Source organism: Myripristis murdjan, chromosome 3 (genome assembly GCF_902150065.1).
Source record: "Myripristis murdjan chromosome 3, fMyrMur1.1, whole genome shotgun sequence".
Taxonomy (NCBI): Eukaryota; Metazoa; Chordata; class Actinopteri; order Holocentriformes; family Holocentridae; genus Myripristis; species Myripristis murdjan.
Window position 1 is genome coordinate 30,807,648 of NC_043982.1, and position 25,820 is coordinate 30,833,467.

Here is a 25,820-nt window from a genome sequence, read left to right on the forward strand (position 1 = left end):
CCTAGTATATTTTCCCCAAGGTGAAAAACTTCATTCTTTTATTTTTAAGGAAATGTCATCTAACTTCCAGTATTATTCTGGCTCTATGTGGTGGGCTTGACTCAGCTCAGGGAAAATAAGGGAGGGGAAGGGTTTGGCTGGTCTTTGGGTGAGTGGGTAGGGGGGCGTCTTACTCTTTGGAATATGCCAATAATGAGGTAATGCTCCTCATAGGTGGGGTACTCAGTCAAAACCATATTTTTAGTAACGTAAGTAGTTTTCTAGCTCCCAGGTTCCACTGAGGAAAAATTACTATATTATTCCTGTAGAGACGTTAGTGATGGCACTCAACAGTGACCTTATAAAGACCTTAGTGTTCTTTTGGTGTTTTACTTTCACCTCCAGGGGTGACACTGTGCCTTCTTTACCTCAAAGAAATTAATCAATGATCATTTGGGATCAAAATTTGAAAAAAAAAAAAAAAATGTCTGTCTGTTATTTAAGCCAGTCCTACTGTCACTTATTGGCCTTACAAGTAAACTTGAGGGCATTATGCTTCACCCCTTTAACTTCTTCCATCCCACTAGCTTTCACTCCAGTGATTAAAGAGAGGAAAAAACCCAAACAGGAGGGGAGCAGAAACAAAACTGCTCTTTCAGCTAGGTACCTGTGAGCACTCATAGGACAGGAAATAGTGACATGTGCAATTACAGAAAGTTCACACATAAAAAAAAAAGTTGTCGGTGTGGGTGGAATGAGCCCCACTTGACTGATACTGCTAGTTGGAGTTTAAGTGGGGCTTAGCAGGTAACTCTGAGTCGACTCTCTCCCTCTGCAAGCACTTGCTGTATAGGATTACACAAATCAGCCCCACTGCTGCTTTGTTCATATGTTTTGGGTGACATCTAAAGTATTCAGAGAGATTGCATTGTGCTTAGTCCATGTTTTGTTATAACAAGTTGGGGTTTTATAAATAAAAAATTAAAAATAGAATAAAAACAAGGTATTTATTAACTTATTAATTCATTCTAGATCATGCTCCTGACTTCTGTGGGAATGCTATGATCCTGTCCTCCTCTCCACCTCCATATGAACTGCTCTGATGAGAGGATAAAGAGATGCATGCATGATAGGAATGACAAATTTGAGAGGTCGGGATTGGACTTGTTCAGTCAGTCAACCTCATTACATTTAGGTTTGAATAGTGTAACTGAACTACCTGGACCAAACTTCAAAGGCTGGCTGTGCACAGTGTTCCTTTATGGCAAAACTGTGTCGGCAATTGTCCCATATTTCCTGCAGACTGTTTATATCATTCCACTTTTAGAATATTTGTCTATAGATTTTGGGACAGGGTGTACATAGAGACTGTGCTATTTATACTGAATGCTGGGTGGGACAAAATGACAAGATTGTTAGACTAACTGAACTGAGGGAAGCAAATTCTCTCCCACTGCCCACCTCAGTACTATTTGTAACCTGTCCACAAATAAAGTGCAGTGTTGCAATGCATGACATCATGTAAGTACAGAGAATAATAATTCATGCCCCTGGCTGTGTTAGAGGGAAATCATATTTACACTCAAAACAGCCACTGGTAGGTTGCTATCTAAATCTGTCATGGTGTTGGGACTGAGTGCCACACGGCTGCAGAGTGATTGACATGGAGTGACATGGTGGTGTAAATGGCAGTTTCAGATGATTCCTCGGGGGACTGGCAGACATTCCTCTTTATTCATAAGCTCCTTTCACAACAAAGCCCACACTCTCAATAGCCCGGCTGTCTGAGTCCTGCAAGACATGGAGTACAGTAATGAAGGCAGGTCTCTCTCTCTCTCTCTCTCTCTCTCTCTCTCTCTCTCTCTCTCTCTCTATATATATATATATATATATACATATATATATATATATATATATATATATATATATATATATATATATATATATATATATATTCACAGTGTGTCATAACATACACTACAGTTTATCAATATGTACATATAGTACATATATAATTACCAACAAAAAAGTATCATTGGCATCATCTCCTTGTCAGGTATTTCAGCTAGTTTTTAGAGAAAAAAGTTATTTTTCTGATAGTTTGGTATTTTGCACAATTAATTAAAAGTGAATTTCATCTTCAGTGTGGTTTAGTGAGCACTGCCTGCAGAGTGTATGGTCTTGCAGTAACCATTGTCTCAATCAATCCCACCCCTCCCCTCTATATGTAATTGCTCCGATGTTAATAATGAGATCATGGCAGTAATAGAGACCCAAAAAATTCGGTTAAAACACATGCATTTATTCAGTGATGAAACTCAGAAGAGATCTCATTTTTGCCTGGTTGCAGAATGTTGTATCATTGTTTACTTCTTTCTGTTTGCCAGCAGAGATTTTAACAGGACAAACCAGTCTACTGATTTTCTCTCCACTTAAATTTTAACAGTTTTGGCCTGAGAACTGTAAACCGCCCTGAAGTCTCCATACATTGCTGGTCTCCATGTCTCCACTGCTGAAAGGATTTTGTTAGAAACCATTCAGGAGAACTTTTGTTGAGAGCAGAGAGTATTTATTTTTTCGTGCCTCACATGGATGAATGTCTGCTGTGTGTGGAGGCCTCTCTGTACCTGCCGCATCACAGCACAACTGAGTCTGCAGCTTCGACGATTACCGGAAATCAAAAACAAGATCCTCATTCCCGTTGTACATGAAGTCTCAGGACTTATGTATAACATGCCGAGTCTCCCTCTAGGTTTCATGGACTTCTAAAAATAAAAAAATGGATGTTATTTAGTGCATCGTATTTATTTTGGAAAGGGGAGTTTTGTTAGCACGGAGGAGTCTTGGACTTAACAGGATCAGGGTTAAGAGGAAAAATAAATAACTGCATAGAGCTGCTTTGACTGAGTTGATGTTGGCCCTCACCTGTATTTATAAGAACATGCTGGGAAGGTGTTTTTTTTTTATATAGGAACACTAAGCAAACTTTATATAATAATCAAGGCGTATAATTGCTCATTATACCACAAGTGGCAACCCAGCTAAGGGAAAACTATACAAGGCAATGTTAAATTGCGGCTTTGTGACTGAAAAATATGTGTTCCATGTATGATTTACCACAACATACTACAACATACAGCATGTCTGGTATCTCTATCATGTCAGCTCTTAAGGAACTAAGAAAAACACTTGTTTTTAGCTTGACCACCATGCGTTTTTTTTTTTTTTTTTTTCAATTTATCCAGTGGGTTTTGAGAAGTTTTCAAAATCCCAATGGTCACATGCCTCTCAGCTCTTGAGAGGGTCATGTGATCTTTCATTTCAAGTAAAAACATTAAAACTGGAGTTACAAGGTTTTCAACTGAATGAATGCATGTCTCTGTGTGTTTGTGCATGTCCACTTTTGTATGTGAAACTGAATTGAATGAATACTTATCTATGTGAACTTGTTCAGGGTGTTGCTGACAGAACACTGTTTCCTTATGGCCGAGCACAGAACAGACTTTCTTCTCACTGAGCAGAGCTGGAAAATACAGCTGATAAAGGGCTGCGTCCACCACCAACCAGACTACTGCCAGCCTACATCTACTAGACACCCAAAGTCATTAACCACTGCATTACTCGCATAACTGCATGGGTGGTGTGGCATGGCACACGTGCATTCATCATCTGAAAGAGCTCTTGTAAGCATGTTTTATATGGTTTTCCAACAACACATACACATTAAGGTGGGTCAGGCTCACTTGTGGTGTTAAAATAACTTAGAGCCTCCTTAAATTCATAATAAACTAAACATATTGAATAATTATTGTAATGGCCTAAATGTGCAGCCTCTCTGAACAGTTTTTTTTCTGCTCTTCCAAAGGCAAGGATTAAATTGTTTGATTCAGAGACAGTCGATTCTTCTGACAATAAAGTATAATCCATTCAAATCTATTTCCATGTTTTGCAATAGAAGTCTGTTTCATTGTTCTGAGTTTCATGCAATATTATTATGGGATGGAGAGGGTAAGATGTCTTAGCACCAGGATGCATAGCTCTGGCGCATAATTCCATGAATATTATAAAGAAACTGCAGAATTACAATAAGTTAGTCTATTACAAACCCTTCAACTCATAACTTTCCACAATCATAACTTTCAGGGGGTATTTCTTATTCTCTCTGGCTCTGCCTCTGTGAATGGAACGGATTGCCAGTGACGGTTGGAATCCTCTTAAGTCTAAACTATCCAGAAATGTTATGCTGTGCATGAATGTTGGCAGAGTGTAAAAAACACAGACTATTCCCGGACAGGAAGCACGGTGCTCTCCATGACACAGGACCCCGCTTCCTCTGAGCTCTGGGGCTGTAACACAAGATTATAACACAAGCTGCTCTGTCATTTCTTCGTGGAAAAGTCAAAAAAAAAAAAAAAAAAAAGAGAAATGGCTCTGTTAGGTCCAGGGGCAGGCTGAAGCATTTGAGGCCCTACACAAGCACCCCAAAAAATCCAAATCTTCATTCTTTTCAGACCGTCCTATCTATATATTATCTTCAAGCTGCAGCTGACTCGCCATGCATCATCATTGTCTGCAAACGGTTGTCACAGCCCCATCATCATTATTTGTCCCAGATGTGGAGCCACCATTTGCTTCACTAAAGCTCAATGCATATGGAAACAGCAGTTAAATTACTAGCAGCAAACACTAGCAGCTGTTGATTCTTTGATGAAAAAAGTTGTCAACAAAGCTTTCATTTTCCTCTCTTTTTTTGTTTGTATGCACCATATGAAGAGCTTTGCTTTATTTCTTTTACATCTGTTACAACAACAAAAAATTACCCAAGCAGTCAAAGCGAATTTTTTGGCAGAGGCTACCATGTGCCAAGCTGCCCATCAGGAGCAGTTAGGGGTTCAGTGTCTTGCTCAAGGACAATTTGACACGCTCTCTGGAGGAGTCAGGGTTCAAACCAGGAACCGTCCGATTACCGGATGACCGTTCTACCTCCTGAGCCATGTCATCCTGGCTGGCCATGACTTAAGATAAAAAAAAAATTATTGAAATATGAGGAAAAGTTGTTTTGTTTTGTTGTTTGTTTATTTCGATCCCCATTAGCTACTGTATTATAACTGTAGCTACTCTTCTTGGGGTCCCCATTAAGTATTTTGAATTTTGAATTTTTGAATTTTAACAACAAAAGATACATACACATACACCATAACATTCATTCTACACATTAAGCCTAAGGACACATACAACACAATCACAAAAATACACACAAGCAGTACCAACTCAAAACCTATATAATTCATAAGATAGCTCTATGGAATAATTCCATCTCTTTGATACAGTGATTGAGAAAAATGGAATCACACTTAATCCACAAATAACAAATAAAAGTGGGATGCAGAAATAAAAACAATAACAAAAGTCATATAGTGTTCTACATTATCCCTTGTGTAAACAAATACAATCTTAACTTATGATAAAAACGTATGATATTAAAAACTTCCATTCCATCATTACTCGATAATTCAAAGAGTGATGACGTCGGCCTGAAAAAAAGTTAGGTTATTACAAGGTATTTCTGGGGTTTTAGTTTTGATGATTTTTCTAATAAAGCACACTATACAATAATGCAACCTGCTTTTTACAGTTAAGCCAAATGATTATTCCTTGTACTTACCCTTGTTCAATATGGGTAGTGACGCGATTCAAGCTGCTTTATTCTGAGCTACCTGTAACCTGCTCAGATTACCTGCTGTTGTGTTGGGCCAAATCACTGAACAATAATCTAACTGTGATAACACTAATGGTTGCACTAATTGTTTGGTTAGATAGCTAGGCACACATTTTCTGCAGTGTATTATGACAGCCATACCTCTGCCCGTTTTTACCACCATTTGATCAAGATATTTTACTATCAACAGTGAGTCCTAATAAATATTTCTTGTTCAACATTTATATCTCCTGTAGTTAAGTGCAAAGCAGGTGTGATGTTTAATGAATGGGTATTAACCACTGACTTTCTTTTTCACTGAAAAATGAAAAGTAAGATCAAATTACATGACTTTTAAAATTGTCATATCAGACCAAAGTGCTGCAGCAGCACAGTGTTTTTGGAAATACGAAAACTGCTGAACATGTGTAATGAAAGCATTGATTTAGCCACTACAGTGACAATCAGCCTCTTCGTCACTGTATGCACAGTGAGGTTGCCTCCAGTTGTTTGGTGCTTGTGTGACTTCTGCCTTACTACCTTGTGTACTGCACACTGCAGTGCATAACTCTGTGCAGGGCTTTGTGGCTGTGCTCTGCTTTAACAGGGTATACTGTAATTCCCTTGAGCAGTGCGCATGGCGAAAAGAGTTACACAAGAGAACAAATGAGTGAACCAACAAACACGCAAACTGAGAACACAGAGCCTACAGTTATTTTTGGGGCACTCTGCCAAGGCCTGAGGCAGTTACCAAGCTTTGCCTGATTGTGAGGCTACACCCAATCTAGCCAATTATGCTTGTACATGTAATAATCATCATTCTGTGATTACGAAGAATGATCTGAAACACATATTCATAGTAACTCTCTATTCATATGCATTGTGTGGAAAATTCCATAAACTACACCTTAAGGGAGGAGAGGAGGGGCATTCAGATGGCTGCGGTCCACCTGTGTCAATTGGGCAATTTAGCATCTAGTGTGAACAAACTCTCCTTACCATGCTGCCCTCACTGTGTGCTATGAGTACGCAGCAAATGACCTTCTTCGAAAGCCAAAGATAGGATAACTCGCTGATAATAAGAAAACACTGGAGAACCCACCAGAGCCTGTATGGACCAGGAGACTGCATCAACCACCAGCCACCAGGGGCCAGAAATACAGACTGGAGCTGCATTCATAATGAGGCTCCTTGTCCTAGCCTGACCCATTGCTGTATGTCACAGAGAATGTAACACCCCTGGCAAATCAAAGCCATATGAGAGCAGTGGGCAGCAGCGAGTCTGGTTACAGAGGGTCTTTGTGACAGGAGCTGGAGGTAGTGAGAGGGAGTCGATAAGGATCAGTGAGATAAAGCTGACTGAAACACTGAAAATGGCTGCCTCTTCTCTCCATACAAGATCAAAACTACACAATGTCATTCTTGTCCAAGCCCATATGAGCCTTTGTAACCCTATGCAAAAACTACATTACATTACATTATATTATGTTCCATAGTTAAATTAAGGTGAAAACTGTGATTAAAAGAAACCTAGAGAGTAGCACTTTCAGAGTGGGCAGAGGTATTTTTATTTTGTCCCACCAATATTTGTGCAAGAGGGTGCGCCCTCTCTCTTTCTGTCTCTTCTCCATACTCAGTTTGATCATAGAACAGCCTTGTTTGCACGTTGTTGACCATGCTGTTTATAAAATGCTCTTTTCATAAGCAGCATAGAGGCCCACTATGACCCCGTGCAGTTCACGGTTGCAACACCCCACCTGGCCAGCAGACAGGCACATATCTAGTGGACTGGTGTGGTCAGACAGGGTCTGGTCTGCACAGGGAAGCTCAGAGAGTCACTCTGACTCTGACGTCAATCTTGGCTCTTACATCAGGAGCAAAGCAGGCTGGTAGTCTCCTGACTCTGCTGAAAGAGGGCGCGGCCACATTTAAAAAACGCTGACCTTGAAGTTGGGGAGTAAGTCACACGACGTCCTCTTGTAGGATTCGCATGATTCAATGCAATCATCAAAGTACACCGGAGCATCAGAGTGTACCAGAGGCAGCAATAATAATAGTGTAATGACAGAACTGCTGGCAGAAGCAGCAGCAATAGCAGTATTAGTGGTAATTGTAGCGTCTTAGTAGTAGTCTTAGAAATAGTAGGCCTAGTATTTGTAGGAGCTGTAGTACTAGTTATAGTAGTAATAGTCATTTAATTGGTAATGGCAGATGCAGTAGCATGTTAGTGGTTGTAATAGCTGCAGCAACCTTCTGGTGTCAGTCAAGGTGTTGCTCCTCCTCTGCCCTGCCTCAGTTGAGAGCATCCTGTGGTATGGCAGCCTGGTTTGGCAACTTCAGAGTATCTGTTGGTGAAAGCCCAACGCAGGCAGCCATGAAAATAATGGCAGTCAGGCAGCATTCCACTGTCCAGGCTGTCTTTGATGAAACAATGTCCTCCACCCTGAGTACCAGCCTGCGTCCCCCCAGTGCAGACTCCCCCTGTCTATCAAAACCCCAAATGACAAGCTAGACAGAGGCATACCCCTGCAACACTGCTTTTAATTTGAACTCTACACATGTACACTTAATGCCTGGTGACTCTGTTGATGGGGCTGCTTTACTCTTACTGCAAATATGTACACCATTATGATCACTACAGGTGTGTTGGCAGCTTGTGCATATATTGTAGTTACTGTGTGTGTGTGTGTGTGTGTGTGTGTGTGTGTGTGTGTGTGTGTGTGTGTGTGTGTGTGAGAGAGAGAGAGAGAGAGAGAGAGAGAGAGAGAGAGAGAGAGAGAGAGAGAGCATGTGTATGGTTGACAATATGTGTATGTACAGTTTGTATGCACTGTCTAATTTGTATTTTCAGCAGCAGATACTGCATGTGTCATAATAAAACCTATATTATTTTAACCTACCGGCGTAGTCATAGTAGTAATCGTCGTATTAGTAGGAGCAGCAGAAATAATCACAGCAGCTGTAGTAGTAATGGATGGTTAATGACAGCGGAAGGCTACAAATAACAAGCATTACTGATCATAACATAATGCAAATGTAAACGCAAATTTCGTTTTCAATGTAACGATGATCATCACAACTGAATTACCACGGAGAGGCAAGTGATTTTTCCCGATTAACACCTCGCACATCTGGTACTAAACGCCAGAGGACGCTATCGCTCTTGTCTCTATGGAGGTTTTGTAAATCACCAAGTCAGACATTTCCCGTTTCTTATTGGCTTAAATGTTTTTTGGGTCACGCCCACTCGCGCCTATCCCGTGTTTCATTGGCTGTTCTGGACGTTGCTCTCCTCGTTTCGAGCAGAGAAAACTAAGATTGGTTGAACCCGAAAGCTGTCAAGAGGAAGGGAAACGATCCGATAGCAACAGAACATATTTTCCTGCCTTCACTGTAAGTACTCATATTTGTTGATTATTGCGTGTCGCGCTTTACTAAGGGAGCTACACCCAACACGCTTCTGTTGCTGAAGCTTTAATATTAACTGAAACACGGGCAATGGGTATTTGCCACAAGTGACGGCAAAAAATGGCACTGGAAGGCTTGTTTACATAGCCGTACTAGCTGGGCTTAATGCTAACGTTAGCTAATGTTAGCTAAATGTGCTCTTTACGGTCTCAGCGTATTTATTTTATTTTATTTTATTTATCAAATTTGATATGACAGACGAGATTAATTGTTTTACACATGCCTCCATTGGCACTGCATGGTTGTTATTCAATGATAACTGTTACCGTCAGTGAAAATAACAGCGATCTTCCCATTGCCAGAACATCCCTTTGCTGTGATTGAACACTGTGCTGCGAGTGACGAGATAGCTAACGTTAAGCAAGCTAGTTAACCTTCATTTTTAAAAATGAATTTTAGAAATGTATTAGTTTGTTTTAGTTCCTGCCTGGTGTCTTGGATTGATACACCTCCTCAACCTACCAGGCCCATTTCCCATTGGAAGCAGCAGGTGCAGCTATTTTGCATGCTGGCCTCTCTATGCAACACACACACACACACACACACACACACACACACACACACACACACACACACACACACACACACGTATATATGTATATGGATGCGTAGGTGGTATGTGTTGTTGTCAGACCATCTAATATTAGGTTATTTTTTCTCTGCTGTTGTTTAAACTGTTCATATTTCTATTTTTTATATATATGTATATATTCCTTGTTTATAGTGTATATATTGCTTGCTGCTATTTATCATCTGTTTATATTGTAAATTTGCACATTGCCCACATCTATGCACATTGTATACGTCTATGCACACTGTTTTTTGTTTTGTTTTGTTTTGGTTTTTTTTTTTTGTTTTTTTGCACATTATTTTTTGCACATTGGGTACTTAGATCTTTAGATCTCTAGTGTCATCTTTTATTCTTTATTTTTTATTTATTTAATCTTGTACTCTGTGGATACTGCTGAAAACTGTGAATTTCCTTCGGGATGAATAAAGTATCTATCTGTCTATCTATCTATTGCATATTGCAGTATTGCATTATCTGACTTAATGGTAATTGTCGGTGTAGGGGCTTTAAACAGAAGGTCATGCACTATCGTTCAGTCCATGCAGCCCCAGTAGCCCTGCTGTATGACTGTAAGTGAACAGGTGTAACAGAGGAGATTATGTCCCAGATCCAGTGCACCAAGTAATCCACTTCAGCATGGCAAGAGTTTTCTTTAAATAAACTCTGTGCCAACATACAGCGTGAGGAGGGATTTTCCTGCTTGTTTACCAGGCATCAGTTGAACATTTATTAAGCAGCTAATACTGAAAAGCTGCACTGGCTTGTCTCAAGTAGACGTCTTTGTCTGAGTGAGTTGCAAGGAGGAGTCATCACCACATGTGATTGTGTACACATGAGCAATGCAGCATGGAGTATGTAGGCTAGAAAAAAAAAAACACACACAGAGCTTGACTTGGTTTTGTCATTGACTTTCTTAGTCCTTTAAACTTGTGGCCTTTTTTCAGCTGTGTTCTCATCTGTGCTTGGTTAGTCGTCATCTTGCAGAAGATTGACCTGCTGAGAACCTTGAACCCTGGAATGACCATTGCTTGAGCATGTGTAGTTGTTGCAGCAGTGTGATAAGGCGTTCACACAGGACTTTCGAGCTAACATAACAACCACATCATTCAGGCCTACTTGGTACTTATATTTGTTTATTTGTTTTTAACTCTTATGTTACATGTGTTGTCATTCTGCCATCGCTGCTCTGTTCTCCAGATAGAGTGTTTTGTTAAATAAGCGTTTTTGCTGTACACTACACTTCAGTTTTCGTTCCCTGTATCGTCTTCCCATCTCACAAGTCTGAGAACCTTTCAAGGGCTCAGTAATGTTTGAAGAATCCTACACTCTGTCAGCAACAGGAGAGCTGTGCTCCCTCCATTTGACATTCTCCAGGCTTGGAACACTCACTTATTTATTTAATGTTCAGCTGGTCTTGTATCTAGGCTAGTTCATCTAATAACAGCGTGTAACTGTGCAGATGTTCTGTCTTGACCCCTCAGTGACTGTGCCTAATGGTCAACTGTTTGTTGTTCAACTCGATGACTTACAATGTTGCGTATAAGGGTAATGAGTATTTATGGTGTGCCTGCAGTGTGAAAGGTGGGTCAGTGCCTGTTTATACCAACAGCTACTGTAAAGTATTGGTGATGTGAATGCAGATGAAACTTGATGTTTTGCAGTGCGCCACATTGCACTTTCATGGCAAACATTAGAGTAAGTGCTGGAGGTAATTATCACGACTATTATCATCATTTCTGCAGAGCTGCCAGACATGGGGACCAGTTTTATAAAATAATTAGCCAGATAAAAAAAGCTTTGCTCTTTCTTGGCGTCCATTGTACTGTTGACCATCCTTGAAGGGGGATTCCTCTAGAGTTTTATCTTATTGAGCATCTAAGGTTGGTCAGTTAATTTTCATTCATTGTTTCATAATGTGGTCATTGTGAAGCCATTTGAGACTTAAGCTGCGATTAAGGGGTATACAGATAAAACAGAGAGACCATGAAACACCTGCCAAGACAATATCTTATGTTTTTGTTTCTCTTTTAGGACTGTCATTCCTGAACACAAATGGAGTAATGGACTATCATAAAATAATTGAAGCCACAGCCTCTAAGTGTCTGAAGACTGTTGAGAAACCCATTATGCTCATTTGAGATGTGAAACTGCTGAATGAAGAATGAGAAACTTGAGCAGCAGCGCTACCCCAGAGACCTGCTTAGCACTATCATTTCTCCCATAACCCTTTATGCCTGCACTTTGACCCCCTTGTTCAGTCTCACTCTCCTCCCCTCCTGGACACATCTTCTCCTGCTACTGTGCCGCTGCCCCAGCTGCCCTGCCCAGCTCAGGCTGAGTGGATCTGCCCCTCTCCCTAGGCCTCGTGCCCTTCCATCGGCGGGCCGCTCCGGCGGTGTGTTGGTGTACGATGGCGCGGTGGGACGCTGAGGGCTGCCGCGGGGGACTGTGATGTCAGAGCCCAACAGCCCGGGCGAGAGCCAGCGTGGCGCTCCCAGATTCTTCGTGGGCTGCGAGGACGATGAGAGCGAAGGCCAGGAGGGCAGCATGAGGACAGACATGGAGCTGTATGAGGACGATGAAGAAGCAGACTCGGTAAGAGGCCCCTCTTGAGCAATTCACATTTATTATTACCATTTATAACTGGCAGATCAGACAGAGGGCTTTCAGGTGGTGTACCTCTGACAGCCATAATTGAGGTCAGCAGTGGCTATGAACAGCAGATCATCCTCGAAATGTGCAGTATGGAGGAAGAAATGGGTGCTCCAGCAACAGTTCTAGAGTGTTGCAAAAATACAAAAGACATCAGTACGAGAAGGAATTGCAAATACTTTTATTGTTAAAATCTATAAAACTCCATCATAATATGTCAGTGGACTGATCTATGGACTGCAGAATAAGCAATATGCAGTAAAGCCCTGCTGGTGTCAATCAGCCTGATGAACAATACACAACAACAACCATACATGCAACAGAAAACATATATGTTGTTGAGTGTATTGTTTTGAAACACTCACAGATTATTATACATTGATGATGGAGTCTTGTCGATTTTCAGAATACAAATTGGTTTTTAACGTCAGTGGATTGTTGCTCCTTCCTTTCCTCCTAAATGTACAGCTTGCCCATCTCAAGATAAATAGACATGAGACTAGAGACAATTTACCTTGTCATGGTAACCTCAATTTGACAAAAACAAATCTACCTCATCATGACTCGCTTTGACTTAGGACATTACTAAATGGATCTCCAGTCACACAACAACAATCTTTTTCAGCTAGCTCTTTGTCTCCCTAGCTCATTTTTTTAATCATTATTTGTGCCCAGCCACTTCTCCACTAGGTGGTTGCTGGGAGATTTGTGACACAGTGACAAAGCCTCTATTGTTTGACAGTCTTACCAGGTATTTCAATCACCCGTAGACGGGCTGCTGACATGTTTCCTCCCTCCTCCTGGCCCTCTCTCAGCCCCCGGAGCGACAGATCGTGGTGGGGATCTGCTGCATGATGAAGAAGTCCAAGTCCAAGCCAATGACCCAGATCTTGGAGAGGCTGTGCAGGTTTGAGTACATCACTGTGGTCATCTTCCCAGAGGATGTCATCCTCAACGAGCCTGTGGACAAATGGCCTCTGTGTGACTGCCTCATCTCCTTCCACTCAAAAGGTGGAATATTCTCTCTCTCTCCCTCCCTCTCTCTCTCACACACACACACACACACACACAGAGCACCTGCACTTAGCACACGGAGAAGCACTTGGTGCCATGAACACATGATGCCTGCGCTACACAAACTGCACACAGTGTGATCACATGGACTTTAGCTCATCAACAGCTGCCTGACCATTCACATGGTGAACACTGCCTCTCTGAAAACACAATGTCATTATCATGTTAAATCTAAATGAGTCATCGTGTCTTCCTGAGCAGCCTGTCTAGACTGTTTTATGACTACATTTCAGTTTGCGGTTTTATCAGATGGCTTTATACTTTGTGCATTTTAAACAGGATTCCCGCTGGATAAGGCAGTGAGCTACGCCAAGCTCAGAAATCCTCTACTCATCAATGACCTGAACATGCAGTACTTCATACAGGACAGGTACAACAAATACCTAGGACCCTATATTTCCAGTGTTGGTTGAAATGATGCCTGTAAAGTTAAAATACAAAACATTGTGCTGTGTTTTGTTTTAATAGGAGAGAGGTGTATCGTATCCTGCAGGAAGAAGGGATTGATCTACCACGCTATGCTGTGCTGAACCGCGACCCAGATAAACCTGATGGTCAGTCCACAAGCTAATTAGTGATAATCAATATGTTCTTTATTTGTTATGTCAACTATGGTTTGGGCTGCTTGTACACACTATCAAACAACAAAGTACTCCTTTTAGTCTTTTAAAGGACAAATCCACCTTGCCACTGTTTTAAAAAAAATCAGCAATTGTTGATGTACTTTGCATTGTGAGAGCCTTATTCTGTTTGATGGTGCATTAAACTTATTGTTAAATGTATATTATAGGAATCTAAAACAATAGTAAACATCAAGTTTTGATGTCAGACCCTCAGACCCTGCCAAAGAGGGGGTAACCAGTTGCATCGGGGTTATTGGTTTTATAGGAGAAGGTTTAGGCATACAGTCTATTTTAAGCAGTTCTTGAGGTTTTGAGGTACACCATAACATAGTCCAAAGACCTAGAGTATTGATTGGTGCACTCGCCGATTAATACACAAGTTGCATCAGTGTCAGCTTGTTAGTGCCACTTTCTGTTCTGGCTTTACTGCCTGCATCGGAGGAGACAGACATTCCAGGCCTTCAAACCGTAAAACATTGAAGCAGCCCTGGCAGGCATGGCTGGGACAGTTATGACTTGCTCTATAAAAGTTGAAACTAAACTCGAGACAGCCAAGATGTCCGGCTTTTTTTTACAGTATAGATTTGTCCCTTTCAGTAGACTGGCTGGATGAAAAATACAATCTGTAGTTGAGTTCCTTCACTCCATCTCTAATTACCTAGAACTTATATTTATCTATATATTTTTATATCTTAAGATGTTGACCAGATCTGGTTACAGTCTTAAGCCCATGTCCATGCAGCATCCAAGGCTATTAATTCAATATGGCATAGGTTTTATTTCAGTGTGTCGATAAATATAGTATCAAAATGTGAAGCACTTGCGAAAGTACTGTGACACGGTGGGTCTGGCATTCAAATCCTCTTTTTACACAGCAACATGTAGACACTCTCCAGAGAGACGGCTGATCATGTGTTTTATGTCTCCCCATTGTTGACCGTAATGATTTTTTTTTTTTTTTTTTTTTAACAGTTAAAAACATAGTTTAGAGTGTAGGATTGTTTTACAGTGCCTGCACAGTTGCATCATGCATCAAATGTGTATGATATCAAGAGTAATGAAACGGGGGTCCTGGCAAACATTTGCTCTGTGTGTTTGTGTGTGTGTGTGTGTCAGAGTGTAACCTGGTGGAAGGAGAGGACCATGTGGAGGTGAACGGAGAGGTGTTTCCCAAGCCTTTTGTTGAGAAGCCCGTCTGTGCTGAGGACCACAATGTGTACATCTACTACCCCACCTCGGCTGGTGGCGGCAGTCAGCGCCTCTTCAGAAAGGTCTTTGGCTACCGTGGCTCATTTCTTCACGCCTGTCCTTAAAACTTAGTGCTGTAGTCTCACACTCCTAACCTTGAACTAAAGGCCCCCTCTCCTTATGTATGTGCGCCTATGTGTCTGTACCTAAAGTAACAGCAGCCATGTTATATTTGGAATGTGTTGCAGGCCCATGGCTGTGCCGGAGGTTTTCTATTTTCCCTTTCCCCTTATCTGTCAAGTAATAATGGCAGCTATTATAAAGTACATCATCTGAACGGAAATAGAACACAGCAGACTGAGCACTAAGCTGCACCACTCACTAGCCTCTGATGAAACACTGTTATTATATTACTCTGTTGCCTAAGAGCAGGAGCATGCATCATACATGAGCTACACTCTTGTCAGCAATGGAGATGCAGCCTTTAATTCTTACTGCGGTGGATAGTTGCTGTGTGTGTCATTTGTATGCCTGCTGTCCTTTCTTATTACATGTTTTGCTATTTCTGGATCAATCATGGAATATAATTATCTTGAAATTTTTCAACATGGTAATGCACATTTTTTATATTTCTATTGCCTCCACTGCAGCCCTAATATGTGCTTCTCTAAATCTACTGATGCATTCTTCCCAGTGCAATTAACCAACCTACATGTTCAGTGTAACGCTGTCCATATTTCAGATCGGGAGCCGGAGCAGTGTGTATTCACCAGAGAGCAGTGTGAGAAAGACTGGCTCTTACATCTATGAAGAGTTCATGCCAACCGACGGTACTGATGTTAAGGTAAAGTGCAATGTGCAGCGGTGACTCAGGTCTGAAACGCATTTAACAGTCTGTGACTTTTATCAACTTCTGTGGTGACCAAAGAATTGCAACACTATTGATCTGTCTGTGACACACCTTGCAGTACCCTGTAAGAGACCTTTTTCACAGCAGCCATTTTTCACATGAAATAGCAGGGTAAACACAGGTGTTACGGTGTTACCCATGACATTAATTAAGGTTCTGTTCCAATTAAGTGTACCGAAGCCTTTCCAGTGAGCCAGCATGCACATCACCAGGGCCCTGGCTCAGCTGGAGCTAAATGGAACTGAACCTTAATTAATGTCATTCGTGACACCTGTGTTTACCCTGCTATTTCATGTCAAAATGGTTGCTGTGAAAAAGTGACATTTTCACAATGGAGATGAATAAGCTAGCCAGTCAGAGGAAAGGTCCACCAAAAACCTTGAGTGAAGATTTTATGTGTTGTAATGCAAAATAACACTGCTCTTTCAGTTGTATATTTGCCTGTTAAAATAAATAAATAAATAAATATATAAAGGTGTCAGCATTTTTTCCAAAACAAAGTACCTGCTAGAAAGCGATCATTGAGTCATTGGAACTGATTGCAGATGTATTCTGGTGTTTTTCTGCTATTGGACATTACAAATCTTACTTACATTAGTATTAAAAGGAGAAGGATGGTCAGGATGGCTGGTGACTGTGGATGATATACATGTGTCCTCAGGTGTACACTGTTGGACCGGATTACGCTCATGCTGAGGCCCGGAAGTCCCCTGCCTTGGACGGGAAAGTGGAGAGGGACAGTGAGGGGAAGGAGATCCGCTACCCTGTCATGCTCTCTGCCATGGAGAAACTTGTTGCCCGTAAGGTCTGCCTTGCATTCAAGGTAAGCAGTGGCTCTGTAGAGTAGAGTTGTGGAGTACAGTATTGATTATTGATGATGGCCCTGTTGCGTCTCAGTGAAAATAATGATTAGTCCCCCTCTAACCTTCCTCTTCAGCAAACCGTGTGTGGCTTTGACCTTCTTCGAGCCAATGGACACTCCTATGTGTGTGATGTCAACGGTTTCAGCTTTGTGAAGAACTCCATGAAGTACTATGACGACTGTGCAAAGATCCTTGGGTAGCAACTTTTTTTTTTACTTTTTTCATCACCAATTCACAAGAGTATTTAACACTGTGCTTGGTTGACTTTCATCTAGTGTCGAGAAAAAATGCATTGACCTTGTGTTTCTTCTTTTTGGTTCTTCAGAAACATCGTGATGCGTGAGCTGGCGCCTCAGTTTCAGATTCCCTGGTCAATCCCTACTGAGGCCGAGGATATCCCGATCGTCCCCACCACATCTGGGACAATGTGAGTCATAACAGTAGAAAATGAAAGCCATGCCCAATAACATACGAGATTCTCACTGTAGCGATGTGTTCACGGTACTTCATATCAGTTTGGCTTGTTCCTAAACCAGAATCATGACTGATGGTCTAGAAATCTGGCATGGAGCTGAACAACACACTTACCTCTGAGGTTGCCAGATATGTCATTCAAATGGGAGTTTGCAGCATTTTTAAGGGGATAAATTGGATTTATAAGGCATATAAAGCAGTATTACTCATTTGCTACTAGAAAATTGATGCATGGACATTAGCTCCAGAGGTGAACCCCGTGGTTGGAGTGGGGGTTAACTGTCCATGCAAGCATGTAGCTAAATGAATAGCAGCCAATAGGGTATGGTTAACATTTGAAGCCACAAAAAACCTTAGCTACCAAAAAATGTTGAAACTATCCATAACAAAATGCAACAAAAAATGTATTCCAATGCTTATTGCTCCACTGGACAAATACTATATCTTGGAACTATTTTGCTAGTTGAAGAATGTATATTCTACACAGGGGAGCCTGCTTATATATCTTTACACCTATCAGTCATGCAGGCAGAGGGTGGTCTAAGAGAGAAAACCTGTATAGAAATACACTGAGGTTATTCAGTGAACAAAATAGTTCTAGGATATAGCATCAGTCTAATGGGTAACCTGGTGTACAACAACATCAGAAATGTAAATATTAAGCTGTGTCCTTCCTGCCTGTCTACATAAACATTTAAAAATTGAATCAGCTGACGTTTTTTCAGCTGAGCGGTTGCCGGCCAACCACTGTGTGCAAGGCAGACACCAGGGCCTTGATTCAGTGTTAAGATGACTCACAAGAAATAACACAGTCACAACACCTACCCACTTCTTTCTTTTTTTGGGGTCAAAGAGTCACAGATACTAGTTGGGAGGACACTCATAATGTATGCTGGCAGAATGTCTGCTCTTTATCTCTGCAATTTGCTGTTTGTTGCAGTTGAAATTATCTTTATCTAATGTGTTCAAATTGTTTAAAAGTTTCTTGTTTGTCCTTGTTAAGCTGGACTGTGCAACTCTGTTTTGAAAGGAATTATAGCATTTCCAAATTCTCTTAAGTCGCAAAATTGTAGTCACTGGTATGCAGTAAAACAGCAGGATAGGAAATGCCTTGGCTATCAAAATTCAGCTGGATAATGGATAATGGAATGCATTCATTAGATGGATGTTTCTAAATTTAGTGTATCTAACAAGGAAAGTGCCTCACCATGAACTTACACTTGCACTCTTTAGGATGGAGTTGCGATGTGTCATCGCAGTCATCCGCCATGGAGACCGAACGCCCAAACAGAAGATGAAGATGGAAGTTCGAAACCCCATGTAGGTTTTCTCGTGGTCATAACTCTTCTGCTGAGTGCTTTGAATGGTGACGACCTTTTGATTGATTTGATCCATGTGCTTGTTTTTATCCAGGTTCTTTGATCTATTTGAAAAATATGGAGGTTACAAAACAGGGAAGTTAAAGCTAAAGAAGCCAAAACAGCTGCAGGTAACAAAAGGCAAACAAAGGCATGGTTTAATGTGTAACTTCACATATATCCCAGCTTTTGCGGGGTTATCTGTGTGAATCTCTGTGGCCTCTCTGACAGCTTGTCACTTTGAACCCTCACAGGAGGTGCTGGACATCACGCGGCAGTTGTTGGCAGAACTAGGACAGCACAATGACTGTGAGATAGAGGAGAAAAAGTCCAAACTGGAGCAGCTGAAGACTGTTCTAGAGATGTGAGTGATGAGTGAACTGGGTCACTTTATTAACCGCATATCCCCAACCTTACATCTGTCTCACTAATTTCTGGGTCATTTCAGCACGCTTTGTTCAATTGTAATAGACAGTGGGGAAAAAATAATGGAATAAGTGTCTTTAAGTTGTATTTGTCTGCAAAGTTCTTTTGCAAGCCATGTATTTACTTATGAATGTATGATAAATATACTTTAAAAAAAAAAACAACTAAGCATTGGATCTATTTTAGTAAGTAAAATTATCTGAACAGCCTAATACTGTACAATTTCAAAAACTTTCAAAACATTTCTAAACTCTTAAAATACTGTTTTTCATTTCTTTTTTGTTAAGTGAGTGGAGAAGAAAAGATATTGTCTTTATGACAATTTGGCATGCATAGAAACTGTAATCCCATGCTGTCTCAAAGAAAATTTGCACAAGCCTTTAATCACAGTTTCTCTCTTTCACATACACTGGTATGCTAACTTACAATGCAAAACAATACACTTTATCCGTCCCCAGAGGGGAAATTAGTTTGACATCATACACATTTTCCACAATAAAACTACCATATCAAGCCAGCCAGAATAACAGAGGCCAATCACAGTCCTGTGCAACATAATGATATACACATGCCACCACAAGAAATAAATAACATCAGTTAATAACATCATCAACATCACTGCCATCACCATCGCAGCCACCACATCATTGACAACAGCCAAAGCATCATCATATTGTCAGCAGCGTTCAGTGAAAAACCTGACTGCTGTTGGCCCAAAAAACTTTCCAAGCCATTTAGCTGAACACAGGCATTCAGAGCCAGTTGCTAAAACTGCACCAAAGGCATTTAAAACACCATACAAGGAGTCACTGCAACATTTTTTTTTCACTGAATCTTGAACATGATAGAGCATTGTAATTTTTAATAAATGAGTACTGCCGTGAAAATACATTAGGGTTTCAACTATTGATTATTTTAATTGTCAGTTAATTTTTTTTTTCAATTAATTGATTAATCATATAATCTATAAACTGTCAAAAATAATGACAAATGCCCATGGGAGGCTAGCTGAGCCTAGAGCAAGGTTTTCACATTGCTTCTTTAGTCTAACCAAGCAGTCACAAAACCCAAATTATTACATTTATAATAATATGAACAGAGAAAGGTAATCAAATCTTAGGATCTTAGTCATCTTAGTTAAGCCATATCCAGCAAATATTCAGTGTTTTTACTTGGTAATTCACAGAAAGTATTCATCAGCTATCAAAATTATAGCTTTTGCTATAATTTGCTAGAAATATGTGTAAACTAGCTTTATCATTTAATGACTGGACTAATGATTCCAAATTTCCTAATTAGGTATGGCCACTTCTCTGGGATCAACAGGAAAGTGCAGCTAACCTATCTGCCCCATGGCCAGCCCAAAACCTCTAGTGAGGAGGAAGGTAGGAGGAAGTCAAAGCAAACTCTCCGTTTCATTTGTAGCTAACATAAAGCTCATACTGATGATTTAAAAAAAAAAAAAATGAAATTAGCTTGCTGATTGAGTCTCTCTGCATTGTGGTTGGTCAGACTCACGTAAGGAAGGTCCCTCTCTGCTGCTGGTGCTGAAGTGGGGAGGAGAGCTGACTCCTGCTGGCAGAGTACAGGCCGAGGAGCTGGGGCGGGCTTTTCGCTGCATGTACCCTGGAGGACAAGGTGAGACACACACACACACACACACACACACAGAAACCTGTATTTATCAGCTCATCATTGTCTGATGTTTGATTTGCTCTGAGTGAGATTGTGATAGACCTATACAGTATTCTAATCAGATTTATTAAAGGGATGGTAAACCGAGTTAAAAATGGATATTTTCTTATCTAGTATTATTCTTGAATTCTCTCTTTATCATTCACCAACATTTCCAGAGTTCCGAGGTCATGTTCTGATTAGATTGCACTCTGATGTGTGAAACCAAGGGCCCTATCTTGCGCCAGACTCCCTAAACCCGCTATTTGCGGATTTAGGATTTAGGAAGAGGCGTTCCCCCGTAAAAGTTGCTATCTTGTGCACCTCCCGCTATTTGCAAAACACCTGCGCTACCCGCTATATTATGCATAGGCGTGTTTTGGGCGTTACGCCAGTTAAACCAATCAGTGTGCCAGGTGCCATTGCCTTTAAGGGCAGGCTGCGCTATCCTAAATCCTAAATCCTAAACCCGCGATGGAGAGAAGGAGGTAGATTTTCTCAGGGCTTCTACTGAGGCTAAAGCAAGTTGGCTTTATATACATATTATATATTATAGGCGAGTTAATTCGGGAGGTGGAGGCACATGTGTCCAAGTGGACGTGTCACAAGGTTGTACTGATTGAGTAAAATCCCCGGGTCACACCACACACACACAAGAGGCAGAGGGGGAACTATGTGTAAACTAATTTATTGACAAGGTAGATTGGGCAAATAAAATATTAAAAATAAAAATATAGCACAGCTGCTGGCTTATGATAAAACAATAAAACGTGCTGGCGTAAGTGTCCAATTAAAACAGTCTTTCCTCTAAACAGTCTATATGAGTAATATACTCAGTCCATTCCGGCGGCGTCCCGGTATCAGTCCGACCGTGTGCGTGGCGAGGCTCCGTCGGGGCGCGCATTGAAGCCGCCTGGACGCGCTCTCCTAAAGTGTGTGCGCAAGATAGAAACTTTAGGGATAGCGCATGAAACACTCCCAGACACACCTCCAGGCGCAAATGATGCAGTCGGCATAACGGATAGCGGGTAGCGGGTGGCGCAAGATACCGTTTAGGGATAGCGGAAGTTCCTAAATCTGCAGTTTGCGGGTAGCGGGTCGTGGCAGCGGATAGCGGGTGGCACAAGATAGGGCCCCAAGTGTTTAATCCCTCCCCAGTAAAGTCATCATTTAACTCAAGAGGAGAAATCAACTGATAGGCCTCTCTCTACGATCAGAAAGGACTTCAGATTCTCACAGTTTCATGATGTTTTCTACACCCAGTGATAACAATAAAAACATTTAAATGAACGATTACATAATTTAGTTTACCATCCTTTTAAAAAATGGTGAACCATCTGGTTTTGTGTTGTCCTCCTGTTGCCATTTGTGAAGAACATTCCATTCACTTCCATCCGTCCACTCGGGACGTTTCCCCTCATATTCAAAATTCCAAAATGAGAAGCCATCTGGTAGTCGGTGAATTTACTCATGAGGAAATCTGTGGTGAGTGTAATTTTCACACAAAAAGTGTCACTATTATGTAAAGCATACGTAAACACACATGCACACACAGCCGGCCATGCTGTGGAGTGGGTGCAGCCACTGATCCATATAAAGTCAAAATGAGACACAGACAGAGTGAGCTGGAGAGTGGAGAAGTGATGACAGAGACATGGGCCAGAAAGGCCATTACACTTGTCTATTGCAACAAGAATATCTCCAGAAATAAATATTGTCTTAATGACTTCTTATATATTTGTCTGTAAACTGCAGCATTCTTCTAATGTGTAGAGTGTTTTTTAATCTTTTAATTACCCGAATTTATTTTGCCTCATCTATGTTCTGTCCCACATCTAGTTGTTTTTTTTTTTTTTATTCTGTTGCGCTAGTAATCAGTCTGGCTATTTCTGTGTATGTCTGTATGTTTATATGTTTGTATGTTTGTCTTTTCCACTTCTCTAATAACTCTCTTGTTTGCATCAGCCAACCCCACCTGGTTGTAAACTCCTGTAAACAGGTTAACCTTGGTCCATGTGGGGGTATTTTTACAGCAAAGTCAATGTTGCCCAAAATAGAAACACAGTTGAACATGCCATCGCATACAAATGTGTGTAGATGTGTGGTGCATAAAGATTAAACAGGGAACTTTTAAGGGGAAACCAGAAAACCCATAGAGGCTGGAATCAGCAGTGACCAAACTTGGAGATGAACAATAGTGTGTGATGAAAGCGCGACAAAGGTTGCCGAGGGAGTATGAGGATTCAGAAGCCGAGCCCCCGGATGATTCATTTGAAAAGAGCTGAGTTGAAACAGAGATTAAATGAACCAGAAAAGGAAAGGGAGAACGACCAGCTAGTATACTGTGGCCTTTGGCAGCAAGGTCTCTGTTGACTAATGCTGTTCTTGTTTTGGTGTCCATCTAGGAGACTACGCTGGATTCCCCGGCTGTGGGCTGCTGCGGCTACACAGCACCTACAGACACGACCTCAAGATCTATGCCTCTGACGAAGGAAGGGTGCAGATGACGGCTGCTGCTTTTGCCAAGGTACCCAGGGGTCACGGACAGGGGGTGCCGTCTGTGAGGCTGAAGAACATCTGCTAATCATCATTGTCACATAACCATTTCATTGTAACAGCCTTCCATGCAGAGAAAAAGGAATAATCCAGATGTTCTAATGGAATTTCTGTTTTGCTACGGCTCTCCACCACTGAGTAACACAACGCCATAATGATTGAAATTATACCCAGTTTGTGAAAGCTTTTAATGGACCCCTTTCACAGCAGCCATTTTGATGTGAATAGCAGGTAAACACAGATGTTACTAATGACATTAATTAAGGTTCTGTTCTGTTCAGGTCTAACAGAGTCAGGGCACTGGTGTTGTTCATACTGGCTCACCAGAAAGACTATGGTCCACTTAAATGGAATGGAGCCTCAATTAATGTAGCACCTGTGTTTACCCTGTTATTTGATGGAAAAGTTGCCGCTGTGAAAAAAAGGTCTGCAGTTTTAAATATGTGATTATGAATCACACCGGAGTTCTGGGCAAACCATTGGAAAATTCTGATTGGTCAGAAAATTTAGAAAAAGAACTGAGATATAACAGCAAGGAAAATCCTCAACCGACCATAACCCTAACCTGAAACATGTAGCCATATTTTGCCAAGAGTTGGAGTGGGATTGATAATATCGCACAGAAGCACATAACTCTTCCTGCTGCACATGGAATGATGCATTTCAGTTCATTTCAGTATGTACCAGTCAGTGCAGTTAGTGCAGTAGACTTGAGAAGCTGCATACCAGCGTAGGGAATGGCCCACCACATTAATTAAGTTACTCAATATAGACTGTGACTCTACCAGTCGAAAAGACAAAAGAGCCCCATCTGCATCACTGCTCATTTTCTTCTTATCTTAGAGTGCTTCCCATCCTGGAAAGGCAGCAGCAATGTTCACACTGCTTTTTGCCCAGAGACCGTCACTTTCCTTTTCAGCAGCTTGCCTTCTTGTGAATGATTAATTTGTCTCTTTTTCCTTGAGTGCTCTGTTAATGCATTGTGAGTTTCTGGAAGTGGAATGCTCTGCTTTGTCTGTTCAATAATTGTGTCTCTGTGCTCATGGTAACAACCTAGTTCTTCTGTTTATTCCAAACAAACTACTGTTGCTGCCTCTGCTGAGTGAATACATATACAGCTTATTATCACTTAGGCATTTGCTTACAGCTGCTGAAAGTTATAGATGTGCAGTACTGTAGTAATTTGTTATATAATGTCATAAGTTGTGGAACAGGTCAGGCTCATTAGTTTGAAGGTGTGGCAGCTGCTCTCAGTCATTGTCAAAGTGCTGGCCACAGATGGCAATTGTTCTCTGAGAAATGCAGCACACCAATAACAGCCTATCAAGATGTTAGTGAGATGGTTTTACACCTTAACTTATGTGTGTGTATTTGTGTGAACCAGGGTTTGCTGGCACTGGAAGGGGAGCTGACACCCATCCTGGTGCAGATGGTGAAGAGTGCCAACATGAACGGGCTGCTGGACAGCGACAGTGACTCGCTGAGCAGCTGTCAGCACCGCGTCAAGGCCCGTCTCCACGAGATTATGCAGAAAGATGAGGATTTCACAGAGGAGGATTATGACAGGGTGACTAACCTCCACAATCTGCAGTTTACCACTGAGTCTCAGACTCTCAGCTAAGCGGTTGTCTGTGGTGGGATGGCTTGCTGCCTGGTCGAAGGAGGAAAATAACTCTGAGAGACTTTATATAATAATAAGATTTGCAGGCAGCTCCAGTGCAGCCTTCAGTGGTTGTTTTTGGAATCAAGAGGCATGCGTAATGTCCTAGACATTATTATGAATTGCATTATATGCCACACAGCTGCCATTAGATCTCAAAATGTGGCCTTGATAACCTTTATTTAAGGAATGAGTGGAAAGATACCACCTCCGCTTTTAGCACAATAATCTTGATTTGCCTAAAGTAATATTTCCATGTGATACAACTTCGTCTCTTATCATATTTATTATCCAGTGATAGAAAAAAAAAAAACAGACACACTTGAAAACTTAGTATAAATAGCTAGTTTTGAATCAGAGGACAAAAGGCTGGTGTATGTTAATAATTCAAAATGCTGTAGTTTTGAATCTGATTTAAATCCCCAGACTGACTTTAAAAATTTCCACAATGAAAGAAAATGACCCATAGGTCACATCTTGTGTCCAAAACTACACACCTCACTCTGTGTCAGAGGAGCTGCGCAAGAGTCAGTAGCACCATATGAAAGTTGTAGTAGGCATGCATTTTAAGCTGTGTGGTTCACCAGGGGTTAAAACAGTTTTGTACAGTGTGGTAACTGGTAAAATGTGTAGAGACAGGTGATTA

The 25,820-nt window shown here is 41.2% G+C and overlaps 1 protein-coding gene across 6 annotated transcripts in view; it reads left to right on the plus strand.

The window, feature by feature from the left end:
* The first annotated feature begins 8,989 nt into the window (after nucleotides 1-8,989).
* Nucleotides 8,990-25,820, plus strand: part of ppip5k1a (diphosphoinositol pentakisphosphate kinase 1a) — a 41,567-nt gene continuing 24,736 nt past the window's right edge. For 3 of the 6 annotated variants that reach the window (XM_030047739.1, XM_030047743.1, XM_030047751.1), the window contains exons 1-16: nucleotides 12,168-12,311; nucleotides 13,184-13,379; nucleotides 13,722-13,812; nucleotides 13,911-13,996; nucleotides 15,182-15,336; nucleotides 15,996-16,097; nucleotides 16,825-16,986; nucleotides 17,101-17,222; nucleotides 17,352-17,453; nucleotides 18,734-18,820; nucleotides 18,914-18,989; nucleotides 19,113-19,222; nucleotides 20,584-20,669; nucleotides 20,797-20,922; nucleotides 23,364-23,485; nucleotides 24,899-25,081. In XM_030047739.1, the coding sequence (XP_029903599.1) occupies nucleotides 12,168-12,311; nucleotides 13,184-13,379; nucleotides 13,722-13,812; nucleotides 13,911-13,996; nucleotides 15,182-15,336; nucleotides 15,996-16,097; nucleotides 16,825-16,986; nucleotides 17,101-17,222; nucleotides 17,352-17,453; nucleotides 18,734-18,820; nucleotides 18,914-18,989; nucleotides 19,113-19,222; nucleotides 20,584-20,669; nucleotides 20,797-20,922; nucleotides 23,364-23,485; nucleotides 24,899-25,081 (1,950 nt within the window). Of the gene's footprint in view, nucleotides 9,071-11,747; nucleotides 12,312-13,183; nucleotides 13,380-13,721; nucleotides 13,813-13,910; nucleotides 13,997-15,181; nucleotides 15,337-15,995; nucleotides 16,098-16,824; nucleotides 16,987-17,100; nucleotides 17,223-17,351; nucleotides 17,454-18,733; nucleotides 18,821-18,913; nucleotides 18,990-19,112; nucleotides 19,223-20,583; nucleotides 20,670-20,796; nucleotides 20,923-23,363; nucleotides 23,486-24,898; nucleotides 25,082-25,820 lie in introns of those variants that run through there. The other 3 variants (XM_030047723.1, XM_030047759.1, XM_030047733.1) reach the window with 2 other exon arrangements.